Source organism: Tamandua tetradactyla, chromosome 17 (assembly GCF_023851605.1).
Source record: "Tamandua tetradactyla isolate mTamTet1 chromosome 17, mTamTet1.pri, whole genome shotgun sequence".
Lineage (NCBI taxonomy): Eukaryota > Metazoa > Chordata > Mammalia > Pilosa > Myrmecophagidae > Tamandua > Tamandua tetradactyla.
The window spans coordinates 10,199,858-10,223,505 of record NC_135343.1 but is presented as its reverse complement, the minus strand read 5'-3'; the positions used below and the strand labels follow the sequence as shown (position 1 = coordinate 10,223,505).

General features: G+C 35.5%; 1 protein-coding gene across 4 annotated transcripts in view; it reads left to right on the top strand.

The window, feature by feature from the left end:
* The window catches only part of SOS1 (SOS Ras/Rac guanine nucleotide exchange factor 1), a 275,229-nt gene that overhangs the window by 208,505 nt on the left and 43,076 nt on the right, over window positions 1–23,648 (top strand). For all 4 annotated transcript variants that reach the window (XM_077134036.1, XM_077134035.1, XM_077134034.1 and 1 more), the window contains 2 exons: window positions 13,099–13,209; window positions 13,291–13,389. In XM_077134036.1, the coding sequence (XP_076990151.1) occupies window positions 13,099–13,209; window positions 13,291–13,389 (210 nt within the window). The remainder of the gene's footprint in view (window positions 1–13,098; window positions 13,210–13,290; window positions 13,390–23,648) is intronic.

Sequence of the window (23,648 nt, the reverse complement as noted above, 5' to 3'; positions counted from 1 at the left end):
TGCAAGACCTAGTTGGGAAAGTTATCATAAAGAAAGATATGAATAAATGAAAATACGTGCCATGTTCTTGGATAGATAGGCTCAATATTGCAATGATGCCAGTTCCCAAGGTCATCTATAAATCCAGTGCATCCCCTGAAATTAAAATTCATGTGGAAGAAAGAAGGGGCAAAAATAACTCTTTGAGGAAAAACAAATTGAAGGGACTTCCAACCTCTCAGATATTGAGATACATAAGCTACAGTGAATATAAGTGTAGTATTGGTACAAGTGTAGACAGCTAAACAAATGGAAGTGAATTAGAGCCCTGATAAAAGAAATACACATTTGTGATATGTGACAGAGGTTACATTATTAATTACTAGGGAAAGAATTAACTAATTAATAAATGATGCTTGGGTCAAAATTGGTTATCCATATAAAAAATATAAAATACCTTCCTTTGTCCATACTATACACAAAAAGTTCCCAAAGTTTCAAAAACCTAAAGCTGAAAAGCAAAATTTTAGAAATTCAGAAGAAAATGTAGTAGAACATATTTATGATTCAGGTAGGGGAGGGTTTCTTAAAGAAGATAGTAAAAGCATAAACTATAAAAGAAGAGATTAAAATTTTAAACTTCTGTTCAAGAAAATACACCATAAAGTCATGAAATAAACACAAAAGAATGAACTTGACCATTGTTCCCACCATATAATTACCGAAAAATGGGTCAAAGATCTAATGTAAGAGTTAATGATATGTCAATTATTAGAAAAAAACAGGGCTTCATGACCTTGAATTTGACAAAGAATTCTAAGACATGACACCAGAAGCATGAGCAACAGAAGAAAAAATAGATAATTTGGGCTTTTTCAACATTAAAAACATTTGTGCTTCAGAGGGCACCAATAAGAAATTAAAAAGAGGACCCTAAGATTGGGAGAAAATATTTGCAAATTATATATCTGATAAGGGTTTAATATCCAGAATATGTAAATAACTTACAGATCAATGACGAAAAAAAATAAAAAAAGAACCCAATTTTAAAAATGGGCAAAGATTCAGAGGTGGGGGTATCCCTGGTGGCATGGGGGATAGCTCCCAGGGGTGAATCCAGACCTGGTCCCAGGGAATCGACAATTCCATCCTGGCCAGGGGTGGAAAAGGAAGTGTAATTAATAAAGTGTATCGGTAGTGGGGAGAGTTCAGGTGGAGTTGGGGGCAGGCCAGGGGGGGAAGCTTTCGCACAAGCTTCAGTTATACCTTGCTACCTATCACAGCCTGCCATCCCTGAAACGGAACAATTCTGGTCAGTCCTTGAGAACACCTAGGGCAATATATAAGATTCCACAAGGGTTCCATGCACTAGAGTAACTTTCCAGAAACCTACAACCTCCAGGTGGGTCCCTGGTGCAGATAAATCCTGAAACCTAAAGGGCCCAGCCTCTCCAGAACATCAGATAGTTCCATCTCCCTACCCTGTATTAGTGACAGACCCGTCCAATATGAAAAATTTAGACTGGCCATAGCCCAAACGTCCCTAAAAAGAGGGATGGAAAAATCAAAGGTAATGATAGAGTTATACAGAAAAGATAGGATTTAACAAAAGAATATGAATGCTGAAATCATTAAATTGATACCTCTTTTAGTCTCCAGTATTTTAGAGCAGCTAGAAGTAAAAACCTAAAACTGGAATTGTAACCCATGTCAAAGTCTGGAATATGTTCTGTAACTAATTGTCATGCTGGGCTTTGAAATTTATAATTTTTTTGAATATATATTATTTTTCACAAAAAAAGAAGGGAAAAAAGTCGTTTGTGATGATAAAAAAAAGTGTTTAAGCCCTCTAGCCTCCTATAATCTGGAGCAGCTAGAAGGAAAAATATGAGATGATCGTATGGTAGCCCAGGACAAAACTCTGGAAACTGTCCTATAACTACTACTATTGCTTTTTTATTTCTTTGCTTTGTATATAAGTTATATAATAAAAAAGTTGATAAAAAATGAAGAGGATGTTGAGAAATGGGAACCTTAGTACTTGCTAGTGGGAATGTAAAATGGTGCAACCATTATGGGAAATAGTCTGGTGGTTTCTTTAAAGCTTAACTATAATTGGCAATGATCCAGAAATTTCACCTCTAGTATACATCCAAAAGAATTGAAAACAGGTACTCAAAAAATACTTGTGTGTGAATGTTCATAGCAGCAGTATGTATTCGCAATAAGCAAAAGATGAAAACAAACTGTTTTAGTTTGCTAATGCTGCTGGAATGCAATACATCAGAAATGAACTGGCTTTTATAAGAGGGATTTATTTAGTTACAAATTTACGTTTCTTCAGAGGAAAGGCAGCTGGCTTTCCTCTGGCTTTCTCTGTCACATGGGAAGGCACACAGCGACATCTGGCCTTCTCTCTCAGCTTCTGAGTTCAAATGGCTTTCCCCACGTGATTACTTTCTGCATCTCCAAACGTCTGGGTCTGTGCCAGCTCTGAGCTGAGTTGTGCTGACCTATGTTGGGCTGCTTCTCTCTGTTCTGACCTCTCCTTTAAAGCCTCTAGCTAATCAAACTAAATGTCACTTACTGTGTAAGGCACTCCCCTTAGCCCACTGCAGATGTAATCAGCCATTGATGAATTCCTCACACTGATCATTTAAGTCTGCAGCCATGGAGCAACTGGGCACCATCACCTGGCCAAGTTGACGCCTGAGTTTAACTACTCTACAACCCAAATGTACAGCCGTGGTTTAATGAATAAACAAATTGTGGTATATACATACAATGAATATTATTTAGCCATAAAAAAGAATGGAGAAAAAAACAATAAATTGTGTGGTCATGCAGTAGAGTACTTACTACTCAGCAACAAAAATCAGTGAGTGCTGATACATACAGTAATATGAATTTATCTTTAAAACATAGTGATTAAAAGAATCCTTCCACAAATGAATGAATACTGTATGATTACATTCATATGAAGTTCTTAAATAGATAAATTAATCTGTGTGGAGAAAAAAATTAAACAATGACTGCTGAGGGAAAATTCATTTAACTTATGGATGATTCGTTTATATGAAATGTTTACAATAGGCAAATTTGTATAGAAAGAAAGTAGATTAGTGGTTGCAGTTGCCTAGGCCTGAGGTGGAGGTAAGGGTAGGGAAGAAATGATTCAAGAGTGATAGCTAAAGAGTGTGTGTTTCTTCGGGGGTGATGAAAATGTTCTAAAATTGTGATAATGGTTGCACAACTTTGAGAATTTACCATAAACACTGAATTGTGTACTTTAAATGGGTGAATTGTATGTGAAGGAATTATATGTCAGTAAAGCTGTTACTTTTTTAAAAGTATCAATTTAACGAGAGAAAAGTCAGTGAACCATTAGAGACCTGGCAAAAAACACGAAGTTGTCAGAGGATAAAATACAAATGTTCGATAATCAGATGAATAGGTTCTCAACCTCAGTTGGAATCAGGGAATTAAAATAAAAATAACATTTTCATAATCTTTCACAAAATCAGACTGACCAGTTGTAAAATTCTGGTACTGCCAAATGTTGACAATGAAATGGTCAATTGGGAAAAGTCCTGCTGGGAAGTATGTGAGTGGATACAATTTCTTTAGAAAGCAACTTCTTCTAGTTTATATGCTTTTTTAAAACAACCCTCATGTATATGTGCGCAAAAAGGCATACAAGGTGTTAACTGCAAAATTATCTATATATTTTTGAAAAATTGGAAACAAACTAAATGCCCATAGTAGAGAATGGATTTTTAAAACGATATATACATACAGGAGAATAATATAAAGTTTAAAATGAATTAACTAGAAGGAACTACAGTTGCAGTAAGAAAAAAAGCAAGTTGTAGAGGAATATATATGTTAAGATGTCACATAAACAACAGTGCCTCACGTTTTTTAGAAACTTAAGTTCTTTTATTATTTAGGTCAGTTGTAAGTTTAAATTACAGAGACCTCACATATCTCAACCTTTCATGTAGAGTATTCACTAGTAACATTTTGCATTAGTGTGGTATGTTTGTTACAATTGATGAATTAATGTTACAATACTATTAAAGTCCATAGTTTGTATCAGGGTTCCCTTTTTATGTTGTATAATTCTGTGGTGTTTGTTGGTTTTTTAATTTTATTATGGTAGTATATATAGGATAAAATTTCCCATTTTAGCCACTTTTCAAGTATACAGTGATAACAATTACATTTACAATTAATTTGATTGACATTGTTGTACTACCATCACAACCATCTGTTATCAAAACTTTTCCATCACCCTGAACAGAAGTTCTTTACTCATAAATGTTTACTTTCACATTCCTCACCCCTACCCTTCATATCCTATTCTCTGTGTTCTGTCTTTATCACTTGACATTTTTCTTCTTTCATGTAAGTGAAATCATACAATATTTTTTCTCTTATGTCAGGCTTATTTCACTTAAAATGATGTCTTTAAGATTCATCCGTATCATGCTGTATAAGAACTTAATTCCTTTTTATGGCTGAATAATATTCCATTGAATATATATACCACATTTTATTTATCCATCCATCTATTGATGGAACTTGAGTTGCTTCCACCTCTCAGCTATTGTGAATAATGCTGCTATGAACATTGGTCTATAAATATATTTTGTGTCCCTGCTTTCAATTCTTTTGGTTAAATAAGTGGTATTGTTGGGCAATAATGGTCTGTGTTTTAACTTTTTGAGGTACCATCAGGCTGTTCTCCACAGTGGCTACACCATTTTACGTTCCCACCAAAAATTCATGAAGATTCCTATTTTACCACATACTTGTCAACAGTTATTTTCTGTTTTTGTTTTGTTTTTTAAATAACCATCTTTGCAGGTATGAAGTGGTATTTCATTGGGGTTTTCATTTGCATTTCCCTACTGGCTGTTAATGCTGACTATCTTTTCATGTATTTATTGGTCATTTATATATCTTCTTTTGAGAAATATCTATTCAACTCCTTTGTCCATTTTTTAACTGGGTTATTTGTCTTTTATTGTTGAATTGTAAGAATTACTTACATATTCTGGCTCTTTTTAAGCCCTTACAGATTTATGGTTCTCAGATATTTTCTCCTGTTCTATAGATTGTCTTTTCATTTCTTGCTCATGTCCATTGATATCAAAAAATTTAAATTTTATGAATTCCTGTTCACCTGTTTTTTTCTTTTGTAGCTCATTGTGCTTTTGATATAAATTATAATACATTACCAATTAAAAGGTCCTAAAGGTATTTCCCTATATTTTCTTCTATGAGTTTTGTACTTTTAGCACCAATACTTAGGTGTCATTGATCAATTTGGAGTTAATTTTTGTATATAATGTGAGCTAGGAATTCATGGACTTCATTCTTTTGCATATAGGTATCCAATTTTCCCAGCATCATTTGTCAAAGAGACTCTACCTGTTTCTGTTTGCTAAATCTGCTGAAATACAGAATTTTACAATGGGGGTTTATTACCATACAATTTACAATTCTCAGATCATGAAAAATTTTCTCTAAACTCTCTGGGCTTTTTCTGTCTTTTATCTTCTCATAAGGACTCCAGTAAAAGGATTAAGACCCATCTTGATGGGCTAGGACACATCTCAAGTTAGATAACCTAGCCAAAATGTCCAACCTGTGGCAAGTCTGCACTCACAGGAATGGAGTAAAAGAAAGTATTTCCTGGGGTACATAAGAGCTTCAAACCCCAGCACATTACTCATTAGTATGGGTGGCGCCCTTGTCAAAAATCAATTGACCATAGGAATGAGGTTTTATTTTTGAACTCTCACTTTTACTCCCTTGGTCTATATTTCTGTTCTTGTGCTATTACCATGCTGATTTGATTACTATGAACTTTGTAATGTGTTTTGTGTCTTCCAGCTTTGTTCTTTTTTTTAATGCAACTTTATTGAGATAATTATATTCACATACCATATAGTAATCCAGATTGTACAATCAGTACTTCACAGTATCATCATATAGCTGTGCATTTGTCATCATGATTGATACCAACTTTGTTCTTTTCCAAGTTGGTTTGGCTATTCAGAGCTACTTGTCTTTCCATATGATTTTTTTGAAAAACTTATTAGAGAAGTTGTGGATTTACAGAGCAGTCATGCATAAAATACAGGATGGGGTGTTATATAGGAATCCTATGTTGAATCGAAATGAGTTTGATGGTTGGCTTTACTATTTCTGCAAGAAGCGTGTTGAAATTTTTATTGCGATTGCATCGAAACTGTAAATTGCTTTGGATTGTATTGTCATGTTAGCAATAGTATGTCTTTCAGTTCATGAACATGAAATGTCTTTCCATTTATGTAGGTCTTATTTAATTTCTTTAACCAATGATTTGTAGTTGTGTATATGATATTTATATCCTTGGTTAAACTTATTTATATTTCATCATTTAGTTGATATTGTAAATGGAATCTTGAGTTCCTTTCTGGATTGTTCATTACTGGTATATTAGAAAAAACATTAATTTTTGCATGTTGGTCTTGTTCTTTACCACTTTGCTAAATTGGTTTATTAGACTCTACAGGCTTTCTGGCAGATTCTTTTCATCATAATTTCATACCTTCTGTAAACAGGAATAGTTTTACTTTTCCAATTTGTATGCCTTAATTTCTTTTTGTATGATTTCAGTCTTTTTAAATTTGTTGAGACTTGCTTTGTGACCCAGCACATGGTCTATCTTTTGAGAATGATCCATGAGCACTTGAGAAAAAGGTGTATCCTGCTGTTGTGGGGTGTGATGTCCTATAAATGTCTGTTAAGTCTGGCTCATTTATTTTAATATTCAAATTCTCTGTTTCTTTATTGATCCTCTGTCTAGATGTTCTGTCCATTGATGAGAGTGGTGAATTGAAGTCTCCAACTGTTCTGGTAGATGTGTCTATTTCCCTTTTCAGTATTTGCAGTGTATGCCTCACATATTTTGGGGCATTCTGGTTCGGTGCGTAAATATTTATGATTGTTATGTCTTCTTGTTTAATTGTTCCTTTTATTAGTATATAGTGTCCTTCTTTGTCTCTTTTAACTGTTTTACATTTGAAGTCTAATTTGTTGGATATTAGTATAGCTACTCCTGCTCTTTTCTGGTTATTATTTGCAAGAAATATCCTTTCCCAACCTTTCACTTTCAACCTATGTTTATCTTTGGGTCTAAGATGTGTTTCCTGTAGACAGCATATAGAAGGGTCCTGTTTTTTAATCCATTCTGCCAGTCTATGTCTTTTGATTGGGGAATTCAGTCCATTAACATTTAGTGTTATTACTGTTTGGGTAATACTTTCCTCTACCACTTTGCCTTTTGTATTATATATATCATATCTGATTTTCCTTCTTTCTACACTTCTACCTCTCTCTTCTGTCTTTTTGTATCTGACTCTAGTGCTCCCTTTAGTATTTCTTACAGAGCTGGTCTTCTCTCAGTGACTTTTTGTCTGAAAATGTTTTAATTTCTCCCTCATTTTTGAAGGACAGTTTAGCTGGATGTAGAATTCTTGGTTGGCAGTTTTTCTGTTTTAGTAATTTAAATATATCATCCCACTGTCTTCTTGCCTCCATGGTTCCTGCTGAGAAATCTGCACATAGTCTTATTGGCTTTCCCTTGTATGTGATGGATTGTTTTTCTCTTGCTGCTTTCAAGATCCTCTCTTTCTCTTTGGCCTCTGACATTCTGACTAGTAAGTGTCTTGTAGAACGGCTGTTTGGATCTATTCTCTTTGGGGTGCGCTGTACTTCTTGGATTTGTAATTTTAGGTCTTTCATAAGAGTTGGGAAATTTTCAGTGATAATTTCTTCCATTAGTTTTTCTCCTCCTTTTCCCTTCTCTTCTCCTTCTGGGACACCCACAATACGTATATTTGTGTGCTTCATATTATCATTCAATTCCCTGAGCCGCTGCTCAAATTTTTCCATTCTTTTCCCTATAGTTTCTGTTTCTTTTTGGATTTCAGATGTTCCATCCTCCAGTTCACTAATTCTAACCTCTGTCTCTTGAAATCTACCATTGTAGGTTTCCATTGTTTTTTTTTCATCTCTTCTACTGTATCTTTCATTCCCATAAGTTCTGTGATTTGTTTTTTCAGACTTTCTATTTCTTCTTTTTGTTCATCCCTTGCCTTCTTCATGTCCTCCCTCAATTTATTGATTTGGTTTTTGAAGAGGTTTTCCATTTCTGTTCGTATATTCAGAATTAGTTGTCTCAGCTCCTGTATCTCATTTAAACTATTGGTTTGTTCCTTTGAATGGGCCATATCTTCAATTTTCCTGGTGTGATTTGTTATTTTTTGCTGGCGTCTGGACATTTAATCAGATTTCTCTGAGTGTGGGACCCAGCAGGTTGAAAGGCTTTCCTGTGAAGTCTCTGGACTCTGTTTTTTTTAATCCTGCCCAGTATGTGGCGCTTGTCTGTCTGCGGGTCCCACCAGCAAAAGATGTTGTGACTCCTTTATTAATGCCACTATTGGTGTTTGGTTGGACCCAGTCCCTGCCACTGTGGGGGAGGGGCGCCGGCCGCCAGCTGCCGCGGCTTGGGAAACTCGCTGATCCGAGCCTCGGAGCCGGACCAGGAAGCTGCCTGTGGCGGGGGGGCGGGGCCGGCCGCCGTGGCTTGGGGAACTCGCTGATCCGAGACTCGCAGCCAGTCCGGGAAGCCGCCCGCGAAGGAGGGGGTGCCGTCCGCCAGCCGCCGCGGCTTGGGGAACTCGCCTCTCCGAGACTCTCAGCCGGTCTGGGAAGGAGGGAGGGAGGGATGCCGGCCGCCAGCTACCGCGCCCCGGGGAAGCGCGAGCCGCTCAGGGAGCTCACCGCAGCGGAGTCTCGCAGCCGGTCCAGCCAGTCCAGACTGGGGTACGCTGTGTGTCTGGTCCCTGCTGTGGCCCCGGGAGCTGTTCTGCACTGTTTCTGGTCACCTAGTAGTTGCTCTGGAGGAGAAACTAAGACGCGCGTACCTTACTAAGCCGCCATCTTGGCCCCGTCCCTTAATTTCTTTTTGTTGCCAAATTGCTCTGGCTAGAACTTACAGTACCAGTTGAATAGCAATGATTAAAAATGGGCATCCTGGTCTTGTTTTTCATCTTAGTGGGGAATGGTTTCTGTCCTTTACTTTTGAGGATGATGTTAACTATGGTTTTTTAATAAATGTTCTTGATCATGTTGAGGAGGTTCCTTTCTCTTCTGGTTTTCTGAGTGTTTTTATCAAGAATGTGTGGTGGGTTTTGTAAAATACCTTTTCTGAGTCAATTGCAGTGATCATGTGGGTTTACCTTCATTTTATTAATGGTGTATTACATGAATTGATTTTCTTTTGTTGAACTACCCTTACATACCTGAGATAAATCCCACTTGATCATGGTATATAATCCTTTTAATGTGCTGTTGGATTCAGTTTGTTAGTATTTTGTTGAGGATGTCTGCATCTATAGTCATAAGGGATATTGGTCTATAATTTCTCTTCTTGTAGTATCTTTGTCTGCCTTTGGTATTAGGGTGTTTTGGTTTGCTAAAGTTGCTAGAATGCAATATACCAGAAATGGATTGGCTTTTATAAAGGGGATTTATTAAGTTACAAGTCTGAGGCCGTGAGAAAGTCCAAATTAAGGCACCCATTGAGAGGGTACCTTCTTGGAAGGAAGGCTGATTTTCTCTGTCCTGGGTTTCTATACCACCTGGGAAGGCACATGGCAATATCTGCTGTTCTTCCCTTCCAGCTTCTAGTTTCAGATGAATCTCTCAGCTTCTGGCATCTCCTGGGGGTTCTGATATCTTCTGCTTCTCCAAATGTCTGTATCTGAGCTTTTCCCATCTCGGCTCTTCTAAGGACTCCAGCAAACTAATTAAGACCCACTTTGAGCAAGCAGGGTCACATCTCCATCTAATCAAACAGTCCCACCCACAGTTGGAAGGGTCACATCTCTGTGGAAACAAGCTAATAAAAAAAGTCCCACTACAATAGGTCTGCCCCACAAGATTGGATTGGGATTAAAAGAACATTGCTTTTCTGGGGTACATAACAGTTTCAAAGCAGCACATAGGGTGAATTGTACTTTGGTAATTCTGGTGTACTGTGCTTTTGTACAGTAGGTGACTCTGGCTTCACAAAATGAGTTAGGAAGTGTTCCCTTCTTCAGCTTTTTGGAAGAGTTTAAGTAGGACTGGTGTTAATTCTTTGAATATTTGGTAAAATCCACCAGTGAAACATCTGGTGCTGGGTTTTTCTTTGTTGGGAGGTTTTTGAATACTGATTCAATCTCGTTACTTGTTGTTTATCTACTGAGATCTATTCTTGAGTCAATTTAAGTAATTTGTGTGTTTTTAAGAATTTGTTAGGAATTTGTCCATTTCATCTAGGTTATCTAATTTGTTGGTATGCAGTTCTTTATATTTTCCTCTTATAATCCTTTTTATTTCTTTAAAGTCAATACTAATGTCACCCCTTTCATTTGTTATATCACTTATTTGTGGCCTCTCTTGTTTTCTTTGTCAGGCTAGTTAAAGGTTTGTTGATTTTATTGATCTTTTCAAACTACAAACTTTTCATATTATTGATTCTATTTTCCTATTCTCTATTTCGTTTATCTCTGGTTCTAAACTTTGTTATTTCTATCTCCTCACTTTGAAGTTAGTTTTCTCTTTCTAATTCCTCCAGGCATTAGGTTATGTTAGTGGTTTGAAATATTTATTCTTTTTTAAATGTAAATGTTTAAAGCTATAAATTGTCCTCTTAGCACTGCATTTGCTGCATTGCATAAGTTTTGGTATGTTGTATTTTTGTTTTCAAATGTCTCAAGATGTTTTCACTTTTTTCAGTTCTTACCATTTCTTAGGCAATATTATGAGCACTTTACATATGATATCTCACTTACAATCCTGTGACATAGGTATTACCGCATTTTCTAATGAAGAGAGAGGCTTACCAAGGATGAGTCATTTGTTGAAGGTTACACAGTTACATACAATATTGGAATCAGAATTGGAACCTGGGTCTCTAACTCCAAAGCCTGTGCTTTTAAACAACTATACTGTATAGACTTTTATTTATAGTTATCACAAAACTCTATAATAAGTTAGGGATTATTCAAAGGGAAGAGGGCAAACAGTATTTATCTTCTGCACATAATTTCTAGAAGTCCAAGAGACCCAAAATAGAAGCATTTAATCATATTTTTATTATTCTTTTCCATCTATTGTATTCATGTATGCTTCCTTCCTCTTGCTGTTGTTGAAACCTTACTATCTATTCTTGTAAAATCTACAGTAAACTATAATTCCCTATGTTATATTACTGTAGAATATTTTAGTTGGGATGAGAGTTGTATTTGTTGATATTGGGAAATGAACTTAGAAGCCAGCTCAAGGAATTAAGGATGACTTGAAACTTTATAGGCCATATTGTGTTTCATAAAAGACCAGAACTCAGGTTTTCTGATTTCTGATCTGATATTTTTCCTTAAAAAGTGATTTGTAAGGCAGGCCCTGGCACCATGGGATCAACAGTGCCTTCCTGATCTAAACAGGGAAAAGAAGTATATTAAAATAAGGCATCCGTGGCTAAGAGAGATCAAATAGAGGCAAGAGGCTATTCTGGAGGCTACTGTTATGAAAGCTTCAACTAGGTATTGCTGATTGCCATGGTTTGCTAAACCCCAGCCAACATCACTCCTGTTAATTCTAAAGAACACCTACAGCTCGAAATGAGACTCTATATTTTCTTGTGCGCCAAGTTTACTTTCCCAGAACCTGTAATTTCTAGAGAGTTCCTAGGCCTGATAAATCTTGAAACCCAGAGAGAGCAATCTGCAAGATTTTCAACTGATTACATCCCTATATCTTATAGGGTCGACACCACTTCTCAACATGAATAAGTCAAGACTGGGCAATCTTTAGATTGCCTAAAAATCCCTGTAAATTGGGAGAAGGATCAAAGGAGAAAGAGGAGTTATAACAGAGAAAATAGAATTCAACAAATGAGTGTGACTGCTGAGTCACTATATTCATATTTCTTCTAGCCTCCCGTGTTTTGGAGCAGCTAAAAGGAAAAGTCTGAAAGAGTGTAATGGTAGCCCATGTCATAGACTCTAAAAATCTGTTCTGTTAACTATTTGTTGAAGTGTGCTTTCGAAATTATTGCAGTTTCTTTCTTTTCTTTGTATATAAGTTATATTTCACACTAAGAAACATTTAAGGAAAAGAACTGATTTGTAAAACTTTAAGAGTAACTAATACTTGAACATTTTATTATTTGTCTAATATTGTTTCTTATCTCCTTTTATCACACTCCTCCACTAGACGTCCTCTTCCTGTTTCTAGAATTATCCTTCCTGAAAATGAATTATTATAAGAATTTAAAGCACCATTTTCATAATAGATTTATTTTTGGAATGAGGCACAGGATGAAGGAAAGTAGAGGCCCAATTCCTCCTGCCAAAATCAGGACACCTACTCTCTTCTTTTTTCTCAGGAATCATCAAAACCAATAGATTCCATTCCTATAGCCCTAACTGTTCAAGTCAGTTCATCTATTAATGATTGTCTGTGGTATAATTTTTTTGCAATTTGGATTAAATTGTTAATTGCTTTGTTTTGTGAAAATCATAATGAATTTTAGATGATATAAACTGTTTTTTAGTGCATGGAATGTGAAAGTAATAGTCCACCACAAAGAAATAACCATGCAAAGATGCATGTTTGGCACCGATATTCTAAGTGTTTACATTTTACTAACTGTGGATATCTACGTCCTTTGTTGTTCAGGCTAGGGTTTATTTGTTTTGCAGAACCAAAAGTTTACTTTTACTTATGTTTGTTGATAACTCTCTACTAGACTCCTTTGAGAGCTGTTATAACTTACAAATATCCCATCACTCATCAGAAAGAATTTATTTATTCTTACTTGAGATTATTAGACTTATCTTCTTAAAATTATAATTATGAGCCACATAATTCTTGTATAGAGGCTTTAAGAGAAATATATAATTGTGCGTTCACAGATATGGCCATAATTTAATCTTTCTGTGTTTATAGTAGTAGGTTGTTTATGTTTTACCTTGGAGGAAGATGATTTATGTTTTACCTTCTGTATTTTCTAAGGAACTGGCATTTGATCCTTATGAATCGTATGCTCGAGATATTTTACGACCTGGTTTTCATGATCGTTTCCTTAGTCAGTTATCAAAGCCTGGGGCAGCACTCTATTTGCAGGTATAGTAATTTTTAATTCAAGGTATACTGTGTCTGCAAAACAAACTTAAAAAAAAAAAATTAAACCACTTTGTTTTCTAGTCAATAGGTGAAGGTTTCAAAGAAGCTGTTCAATATGTTTTACCCAGGCTACTTCTAGCCCCTGTTTACCACTGTCTACATTACTTTGAGCTTTTGAAGGTAAGAAATTTTTTATTGCTATTTACAAAATATTCAAATGTGACAAATTTTTATCAATTCATTTGTAAATGTGTGCTCTTACACATTAATGTGTATCTATTTTCTTTTGCCAATTAAGCATATATAAATAAATCTGCAAGGGAGTGGTGTATTTTCTTTAGTTTTCATGGTGAATTTTAAGCTCAAGTATTATTATTTTGTACCTTTCTTTTTTATTTGTATTGCTAATTCTTTGGAAACACCCTTGGATTTATGCACCCACATTTCCATTTTGGCACCGTAGCAGATTCAAGGACTGAGATAAGAGTCTCTGTGGGAAGAAGACCTAAGTAATGGGAAAGGTTAATTCACCTAAGTTTTACATCTCAAGTTTGCGGCTATGTTCATGCATCTGCTAATCATTACTTTAGAAATGGTGAACTATGTATAATCCCAGAAGAAATTCATCAGAGTGCTAAACACCCAATTTAGGAAACACTAACTGAAGGGAAAGGGTTTTGCTCTGCCCCCTGCCCTTTTCTCCTTTTGTACACTAATATTAAATAAGGAGATAGGGAACTTTAATCTGTATAAATTGTAGCTCAAAGTGATTTACATTTAAATATCTACTGAAGTCTTCTTTGTATTATGGAGAATATGTCTTATAAAAAAACATCAAATTATTTTTTTTCATAATTTTAAAGCAATGGCCTAAGATAGAGATATCCTGTTTACCTTTAATGAACTAGTCCCATAAAGACAAACATATGTGCATTAGTACTATATTATTTCTTTCACTGTTTAAAAATGTTTTTATTTAAGAAAACAATCAGTACACTTAGATCCACCAAAAATGGATATCTTAAGTTAGCTTAACAACAGGCACATTTAAATAAAGTATGCATAATCATTGTAAAATCTGTGTTTCTGCAGTAAGTTTCATAAACCACTTTAAAATTAAGGTATCAAGGTAAAAAATCTACCAATTCAGGTAGCAAAGTTCTTATATTCTAAATATTAAATACTAACTTAAATAACATTTGATCAGCTGTCAAAACTGTGAATGTTCTCAAAATATTTCCGCTTTTAAATATTTCGGTAAAGAAAACTTCTGTTTATAACCATGATTTTGTTACGGTAATGTATTACTAGAAATTATACTTCTGGTTTGTAGGAGCAGATGATGAAGTGGGAACTTTATATTGAATCAGTCAAGGAATACAAGTGCTCCAAATTTCATTAAACTAGAGGAACTCTCATCCTTAAACTTTCTTTCCATATTCCCAGGTCTCTTGCATTGTAGTAATTTGAATTTAAGGTAAATTTTTCAAATAAGAATATTTGAATTAGGAAAGGACTAGGGCATTTAAAGAATAATATTTAATCATGAGGCAGAACTGCAGAGCTCTTAGCTCTGTGCTAGATGCAGACAGTATACCATTCAAGATCTTTGATAATATAAAATGTTTATTTTAAGAAGATATTCAAGAGGAAGTATTTGTTGTATAAAATCATTCTTTATAAAAAACTCATAGTGACAAATCATAGTCATAATGGAATATTTGCAAACAGTTTTATTATATAGAATCCTTCTTTGTAATGGTACCTCCAATAATGGGGATTTTTTTTACCTGAATCTGTAATGAAATTCTAAAGAATTCAAAGGCAATATGAAACCACAAAGCAGTTACTCATTTGTACATAGAACAAGAAGTTTTGATGAAGGTTCAGAATGCTGTAAAACTCAATTACCTTAATAATATGAGGAATTAATTCCTTACTCCTCCACATATAGGCAATTAATTTTTTTTTAATTGTCTTTTGTGGTGATGGAATTTTTATTTTGTAGATACATCATTTAGTGATTTTAAAAGATTTCTACAGCTTTAGGCTTGTGTATCTCTAGTTGATATTATTGCCTAAGTTACGTTGCAAAATTAGCAGTGTATTGAGCAAGAAACTTTGCTTAGTTAATCCCACAGACTAATCACTCCTTTTTTCTCTGAATTCCTTCAGTATTAATGTACTATTTTTACTTACTTTTTATTTGTATTTTTGTTGTTGTTATCTTAATATTTTCATTGAGCAGTATTTTCTAAGTGTATTCCATGTAACGCCAGCCCCATGAAATACCCTAAATTAAAAGGGAGAGTGTGCTGGTATTCGGTGGTCACATTTGTTTGGGGAACATTACATCCTTAAATATACTCCTAGAAATTTTAATTGTATATTAGCCTATTTAAAGACTTTGTGAAATTGTAATAAAGCAATCTCACTGGTTTTTCAGGATTTCTAAATTAATTAGATCATGGAATCATTTAAAATGATAACAAAAAAAGTAACATTTTATGGAGGTTACTTTGGGAAACTATCAGAGCAGCATTTTCCATCAAATGCACACTTTCTAGCTCTTAAAGGTCTAAGACTTTCTCCAGCTACATGATTCTTAGGAGTTATAAATTTTTTGTCTTCTGGGTAATGCCCTTACCCCAGGTATCAGACTGGACTTGGTGTTATGAACTAAGTAGTGGGGAGTCAAAGATATCAGTGACAATTAGAAGCTATCTATAGTTGATCTATGCCATGCAGTGGCTTTCAAAAGCTTACTAGACTAGGTAGGAGTCTGATGTTTCTTCTCAAGTTGTAGTTTGGTAGCCTACTAGCTGAGTGGCCTACAACAAGTTTCTTCACCTTTTTGAGCCCTGGTTCCGTATCTACGAAATGCTTATTCACTGGGAGGTTCTATAAACTAAGATAATGTATGTAAAAGTACTTTATATACAGTAAAGAATATAAATACTAGGTATTCCCATCAATGGAGCAGTTTCTTCTTGATATCTCTCCCTCATTGTCCTGCAGAGAGCTTTAACATTTTATTGTCTTCCACCTGTCCAAATCTGTGCTTTTTCCAGTATTAAATATCTTTGTTGATCCATTCAGTCTCTCACCAGGAGCCTTAACACCATCCTTAATTCCTCTCTGTCCTTTTTACCAGATCCTCATTATTGTACTCCAGAAATATCTTTGGAATCCAGCCTGTTCTTTCCATTTCCACTGATGCTGCCTCCACATTTCTTACCTAAACTACTCTAAAAGCTTCCTATTTGGTTTCTCTACTGCCTGAAACTCCAATTTGAAAAGTGCAGTTGGTTCTCTGTCAACTGTAGCACAAAGCCTAATTTCCTTGGGGTTACAACAGCTATCTCTCCAGCCTCAATCATCACTTAATACTTGATCCTACCTACCTTATGCTTTAGCTATAAAGAAATTCTTAGTTGCCCTGGGAGTGACATCTGTTCAGGATTACATCCATCTGCATGTTCTTTTATTTTTCTCCATTTACTTGGAATTCTTTTTCTCCCATCTCTGCCCTCCTCTTACACCTGGCAAATTCATGTTTGCATAGAATTAGTTCAAATACTATTTTCCTTATTAAGTTTCCCTTGGTTCCTTCATCTGAATTCGTTAGTCATTTTGTGTAGCTTCCTCACTTTCTTCATATTTCTTTATAGAGAAATTTTTATTGTCTAACTCGTATTTATGCCTTCTTGTTAGACTGTGTGCTCCACGAGAGCTGGAATTGAGCTTTACGCATCTTTGAGTCCATTCTATCATAATGTCTGACACTTAAGCATTCTGGTTGTTAAAAATGAAATCTTAGAATTTCTGTAAATATTTCATATTTTATAAAGAAGTATAAAGAGTTTTGTATAATTATATTTATTTTGGAAACTTTTCCGTAACTTGAGGTATTATTTAGGTAGAATGCTTTAAACTTTTTGAATTCAGGAAATAAATGTTTAGCCATTTAATAGTATAATTATTATTATTCTAACAGTGATGTTAGAAAACTGAATGAAGCTGAATATGAGAATGATAGAGGGAGGAGGCCTGTGGGCACAAATGAAATCAGACGGAAAGATAAATGATAAAGACTGAGATGATCTAGGAACGCCTAGAATGTATAATAATAGTGACTAAATGTACAAATTAAAAATGTTTTTTGCATGAAGAACAAAGGAATGTCAATACTGCAGGGTATTGAAAATAGATGATAATTAATATTTTAAAACTTTAACTTATGTGTGAGACTAAAGCAAAAAAAGTATTTGGTACAAAATTTATATTTTGACTAGTGTATTTCCTAGTATAACTTATGTGGACAGCTTAATTGAATACCTTAAGTGCACGGAACCTTGATTTTGTAGGTTTGTTAAGACTGATGCCCCAATAAATCCCAGAGTGATTTGAACAGTGAATAAAAAAGTATTTGCAAAGTCCCCTTGGGGAAATGGTGAGAAAGGGGGGGAAAATTCAGCTTCCCCAAGTGAAGAGTTCTTGATATTCTCACAAGTCCATTTTTTCCCTTTAATTCTTTAAACATAATTCTAAAGTCTACTCGAAGTTTTTGCTAAATCCAACATCTGGGGCCTTTTGGAGTTAGTTTCAGTTCACCGACCTTTCTTCCCTGAGTATGGATCACATTTTCCTGGGTTTTTTGGTTGTTGTTTCTGTTTTCTTTCATTTTGTTATGTTTACTAATTATTAATTGAAATAATACATTAAGCACTCTGGATTCCACGGGATTGTTGTTTTTTTACTCTAATAGTTAATGTTCCTGGACTTAAATGACAATTTTTTTCCTGTGTTGTGTAGGAACTGATATCTCTGTTCACTTTTTAGGATTTCTGCTATTTTTTTAATCCAGCGCCTTAGGGCTTTTCTTGCATATGTATGATTTGGTGAACAGCCAAGGATTTAGGCAAAGATTATACTCAGATTTGGGGGCATATTCTTTCTATGGTTTCCTTGCATCTAGAGATTCCCCTTTGATTTCTGCCACCTAAGCTGTGTACATTTGGTGAATGAACTCAGTTTAAAAAGCAGCAAAAACAATCAAACAAACAAACAAAAGCAGGAAAAAGAAAAGCAGCAAAATCACAGTACTCACCTATTACAGCTCTATCCTTTAAGAGTATATTCTTGTTTGGTCTCTGCACATTCTTTTCCAGACCCCCTAGGAACCCCTGCATGCAGAGTTTAATAGTCAGCCAGGGATTTGGATAAAATTCATTTACAGGTTTTGGGTCTCAACAATTCTGCAGTTTTCTTGATTTCCTCCTTTAGTTTCCTCTTGAACCTCTCTGAGCTTTTTCACCCTAAGCTTGTAAAACTGGTGTTTTCCCCCATTGTAGCTATGGCTATTAGGAAAAATCCTCAGTCTTTTAAGTTTTTACTTTTATAATTGCAGTTCCTCAAGAGAAATAATTCTTTTGGCCTCTGCCTATTTTCACACTTTTTCCAGTGCTTATAAATAATTGTTCTTAATATATTGTCTAGATGATGAAATTATTACCTTCAGGAGGGTTCAAAGATTTCTTCACTGTACCACCATTACCGTAAGTTGTATTCATGCATTTTTATGGCTCTCCTTCAGATTTATTATAGTTGTGATATCTGCAACAGGAACGGAAACAGTAAAGGGCTCTCTTGCTCAGACCTCTAAGATAGCCAAGAGAGCTGCTTCTGTTCAGATAATATAAAAATAAATTTGATGCTAGAAAATTCCTTGGAATTTCTGTTTGAATATTTAGACTGTTTAAACATCACTTGCATTTACTTTTTTAAATTACTCTTATTTGTTCTTAAATCATCTTTAAGTTTCCCCTCACCTGGATGCCATGCTTACACTTGAAATAGTCCTGAACAAGTACAACAAAAAGGTACACAAATTTAATCAAATTAGAGGGAATTTTTAAAACTTTGTTTACACTAGTTATGATCATGTCAATCTGAAAAAGCAATGATATCTAGAAATATCATTTTTTGCCATTATGTAATAAATTCTTTATCAAATATGTAGTGATATACAGTTTTTTTTTCTTTTTAAAATAGAATTCATTTTTCCCCTCTTTTTTAGAGACCTAATAACAAAAATAACCTTGGCCTCAGAGTAATTTGATTCCAAGTTGAGATAAAAAGAGTTAATGAACATTATTCACAAGCATTTTAGCCTTTCATTTTTGTGGCTGTTTCCTTTTTTTTCCCAAAAGGTATAAAACCTTTTCTTTCACTAAGAGTCTCTCTAAATAAAGTTTTCAGAGTTTCCAATATCCTATAGTTTAATTGAAAATTATTTTATTAATAGATAATAATGAATAATGTTTTAATCATCTGTATCATATTCCTTTTTTTTTATTTTGCAGTAATTTCATGCTTACAGAACAATGGCAAAAATAATACAAACTCAGACAGAGAACTCCAACACACCCCTCATCCAGATAACCAGTTCCGTCTACTTGTTTATTTATTTATTAGAAAAGCAGTGGATTTACCAGGCAATCATGCATGAAATACAAGATTTTCATATACCATTCTACGTTGTTCCATTGGTATGGAACATTTGTTACAATTTATGATAATACATATTAATAATTGTATTAATTAAATATTAGTTAACCTGATTAACTTAGGGTTCACTGTGTAATGTACTTCAATGGATTTTTTAAAAAAATTTTATTGTTAAAAAAATTTAATTCTCTTACTATGTATATAAAATCTCACATTTCCCCTTTTGATCACATTCAGATATATGTTTCTGTGCTGTTGTGTTCACAGTGTTGTGCTATCATCACCAACATCCATTACCAAAGCATTTCTATGATTTCAAATAGGAATCCTGTATATCTTAAACCTTAATTTCCCATCCCTTTCCCTACCTCATCTTTCTAGATTCTGACTCCATGTGCTTGGCTATTCTAATTGTTTCAGATCAACAAGATTGTATAATATTTGTCCTTTTGTGTCTGACTTATTTCACTCAACATGATGTCTTCAGATTCATCCATGTTTTCACATGTATCAGGACATCATTCGTTTTTACAGTTGAATAATATTCCATTGTATATTTATACCACAGTTTGTTTATCCATTCATCCATCAGTTTGGGTTACTTTTGGCAATTGTGAATAACGCTGCTATGAATGTCAGTGTAAAAATATCTGTTCGATTCCCTGCTTCTAATTCTTTTGAGTATATACCTAGTAGTGGGATTTCCAGGTCATGTGGTAGTTCTATATTTAGCTATCTGAGGAACTGCCAAACTGTCTTTCATAGCAGCTGAACCATTTTACATTGCCAACAGCAATGAATGAGTGTTCCTTTCTCTGCATCTTCCCCAACACTTATTATCCTTTTTTTATAATAGCAGCTATTCTGATGTGCCTAAAATGGTGTCTTGTAGTTTTGATTTGCATTTCCATGATGGCTAAGGATGATGAGCATTTTTTATTGCTTCCTGGCCGTTTGTATGTCATTGAAGAGAAGTCTGTTAAGTCTTTTGCCCACTTTTTATTTGGGCTGTTTGTCTTTTTGTTGTTAAGTTGAAGGATTTCTTTATATATTGTTGACACTAATTATTTATTGAAAAGGTGGTTTCCAAATATGTTTTCCCATTGTGTAGATTGTCATTTTATTTTCATGATGAAGTCCTTTGAGGAAAAAACATTTTTAATTTTAAAGAGGGCCCATTTATTTTTTCTTTTGTTGCTTGTGCTTTATGTGTAAAGTCTAAGAAACCATTGCATAACACAAGGTCCTGAAAATATTTCCTTATGTTTTCTTCTAGGAATTTGATAGTTCTAGCTCTTACATTAAGGTCTTTAATCCATTTTGAGTTTTTTGTTTTTTGTGTTTTTTTTTTCTTTGCAAATGGGGATCCAGTTTTCCCAGTACAATTCGTGGAAGAGAACATTCTTTCCCATTTGAGTGGTCTTTGCCACCTTGTCAAAAATCAGTTGGCAATAAGTGGGTGGATTTCTGAGCTCTCAGTTAGATTTCATTGGTCTGTATGTCTGTCCTTATGTCAGTACCATGAGAAGGACACAAAAAGAGAAATGGGAAATTCACTATCTATACCTCTGCTCGGTTTTTTTTGTTTTTTTTTTTTTTTACCTCAGAGACCCACTTTATTCAGTTCTGTGCATAGAGGGCCATTGGCCCAAGCCCATCCCACCTTGGCATATATTGCATGTGGAGAATAAAGCTCCCCATATACACAGCCAAGAGCCACATCACCTGTGCCCCTGGTTCAGCCCTTCTCAGCTCCTTGCCCTTCCAGAGTACCCGAAAAGGAGCAAATGAGGGCACAAACAGAAATAAATAGGTACTGGGGGAGCAGACGTTTTTAATTTTGATGGGGTCCTATTTATTTTGTTTATCTATTTCTTCTTTAAGTACTTGGGGCTTTCTCCTAGCTTTGGGAACCAGTAGCACAGGAAAGCAGTCAACCCCAGGGTGATCCCTTCCATGTCTGTGTTACTAGGACTGCTGTTCCCCAAAGAGAGGGCAAAGGGTAGGGTGTTCATTCATCTTCCAGATGACCCGTGGTCCATCTGGGCTTCTGTGTTCATAACCTACTTCCATAACCTATACCCTTCTCTTTTTGACCTTTCCACAACATTGTCTCAGTCAGAAGAAAGGAAAGAAGAAATAATGCGAGCCTGTCAGCCTGCACACTGCTGGGGCTGCGGGCTTTTTGTTCTGTTGGGGATTGGCTCCACTCCAGGGGCAAATGGGATTGACATAACTGGTGAGAATAATCTCCCACTGCTCCCTCCATGCCTCTGCAGGAGAAGGAGAAAAGGAAAAACACCTGGAGTTCAAATGAACATGAGGGGAAGAAGAGAGGGGCATGTGTATTCTTGTTTTATGAGTATGCGTTTTCCAGAGAACAGCCTCATGCAGCCATGGGATTATATAGGGTTAGGAGTGGGAGGGGTACGGATATCCCCAGGTTGGCTGAGCGGTAACCTCTCAGTGCTTAGCCTGTCTTTACTAGCCACAGAAAGACTTGAACGTAATTTGAGCTGTAAAGGGACCACTCTTTGGGTGTCCTTGCTTCAAGTGCCATCATCCCCCACCCTAGAGGAGCTAGAAAGGTACAGCCGGTGGGAAACAGAAGGTGGAAGGCCGGGGCAGTGTCCCATAGCTGAGTGGACTGTGGCTCTGTGGTGTGGAAAGGTGAGGGAATCAGAGAGCCTCCTGGCTGGCAGTTAGAACTTCTTTTACCTGCCTGTGGCCTCCAGTGCTTTGATGGGGTACCTGTCCTCAGGCAGCTCTGACTTTTGCTCATCTGCTTTGTTACTGTGTAGGCACCTCAAATCACTTTCTTCAGCGTTATCTTTCCCAGTAAGACTGTTCTTTATGTGCTCATTCTCTCGGTGAGTAGTTCCATCATGCATCTTGTTGCTGAGATTTCTCATCTCTTCCTTCTCATTCGCCACACCATGCCCACTTATTCACCAAATCCTTTTGATTCCACATCTGATAATATCTTTTCATTTCCTCTCAATACCCTGGATGGACATGATTATCTCATATGGATTATGACAGAAGTCTCCCTTTGGTCTTGTTTCCCACATTCCCCCCACCAAGAACACTTCACAACATAACCAAAGACAACTTTCTAAAATGTAAATTTGATCATGTTGGTCACCATTACCCAGATTAATGTCCCAGTTCCTAATAAGGCTTACAAGACTATTTATGATCTGGCCTCTACGACCTCTCCATCGTCTTTAATCACCATCTCTTTTACCCCCTTCCCCACCTTCAACCCTACCAGGTTCTACCTGTCAACCAGTTTCTTCGAGTCATGGTTCTCAAAGTCTTGGAATATTCACACATGCTATAGTCCCTCTTGCTAGAACACTCTTGTACCTCAGTTTTGCCTGGCCAGCAGATTCTTATCCATCAAGTCTTATAGTCATTTTATTCTGAAAGCCTTTCCTGCCACTCCCTCCCCCTTTATCAGGTTAGAGGCTTTTGCTATGTACTTCCAAAGTACCCTGTATTTTCCCTGCCATAGTAATTGGCACCTTGTCATGGATTATCTGTCTTCTCTTATAGATTCTAAACCCTATAACAGCAGGTACCAGGCTTTGGTTGCTCACCACTCTATTTTCAGTGTTTACAAATAAAAAATGGTTAACTAAAAATTTATTGAATACTGTTAACTTACTCAGTTCTGGTCAGAACTTGACTGGTTTCTACTAGAAATCCTCCCTTTTGAGCTCTTACATTCAGCTACTATTGATATTGTTTCTAAAAGTATGAAAAGACCAATCAGTTATCTCAATAAAATTTGTTATTCTCCTCAAAAAAACATTAAGAATTTTGCATTTATTCCCTACTAGTGAACTGTAAGCCATATTACAACCTATATTTTTAAGATTCCATCTTTGTATTTCTAGCTATTAGGAAATTAGGTAAAAAAAATA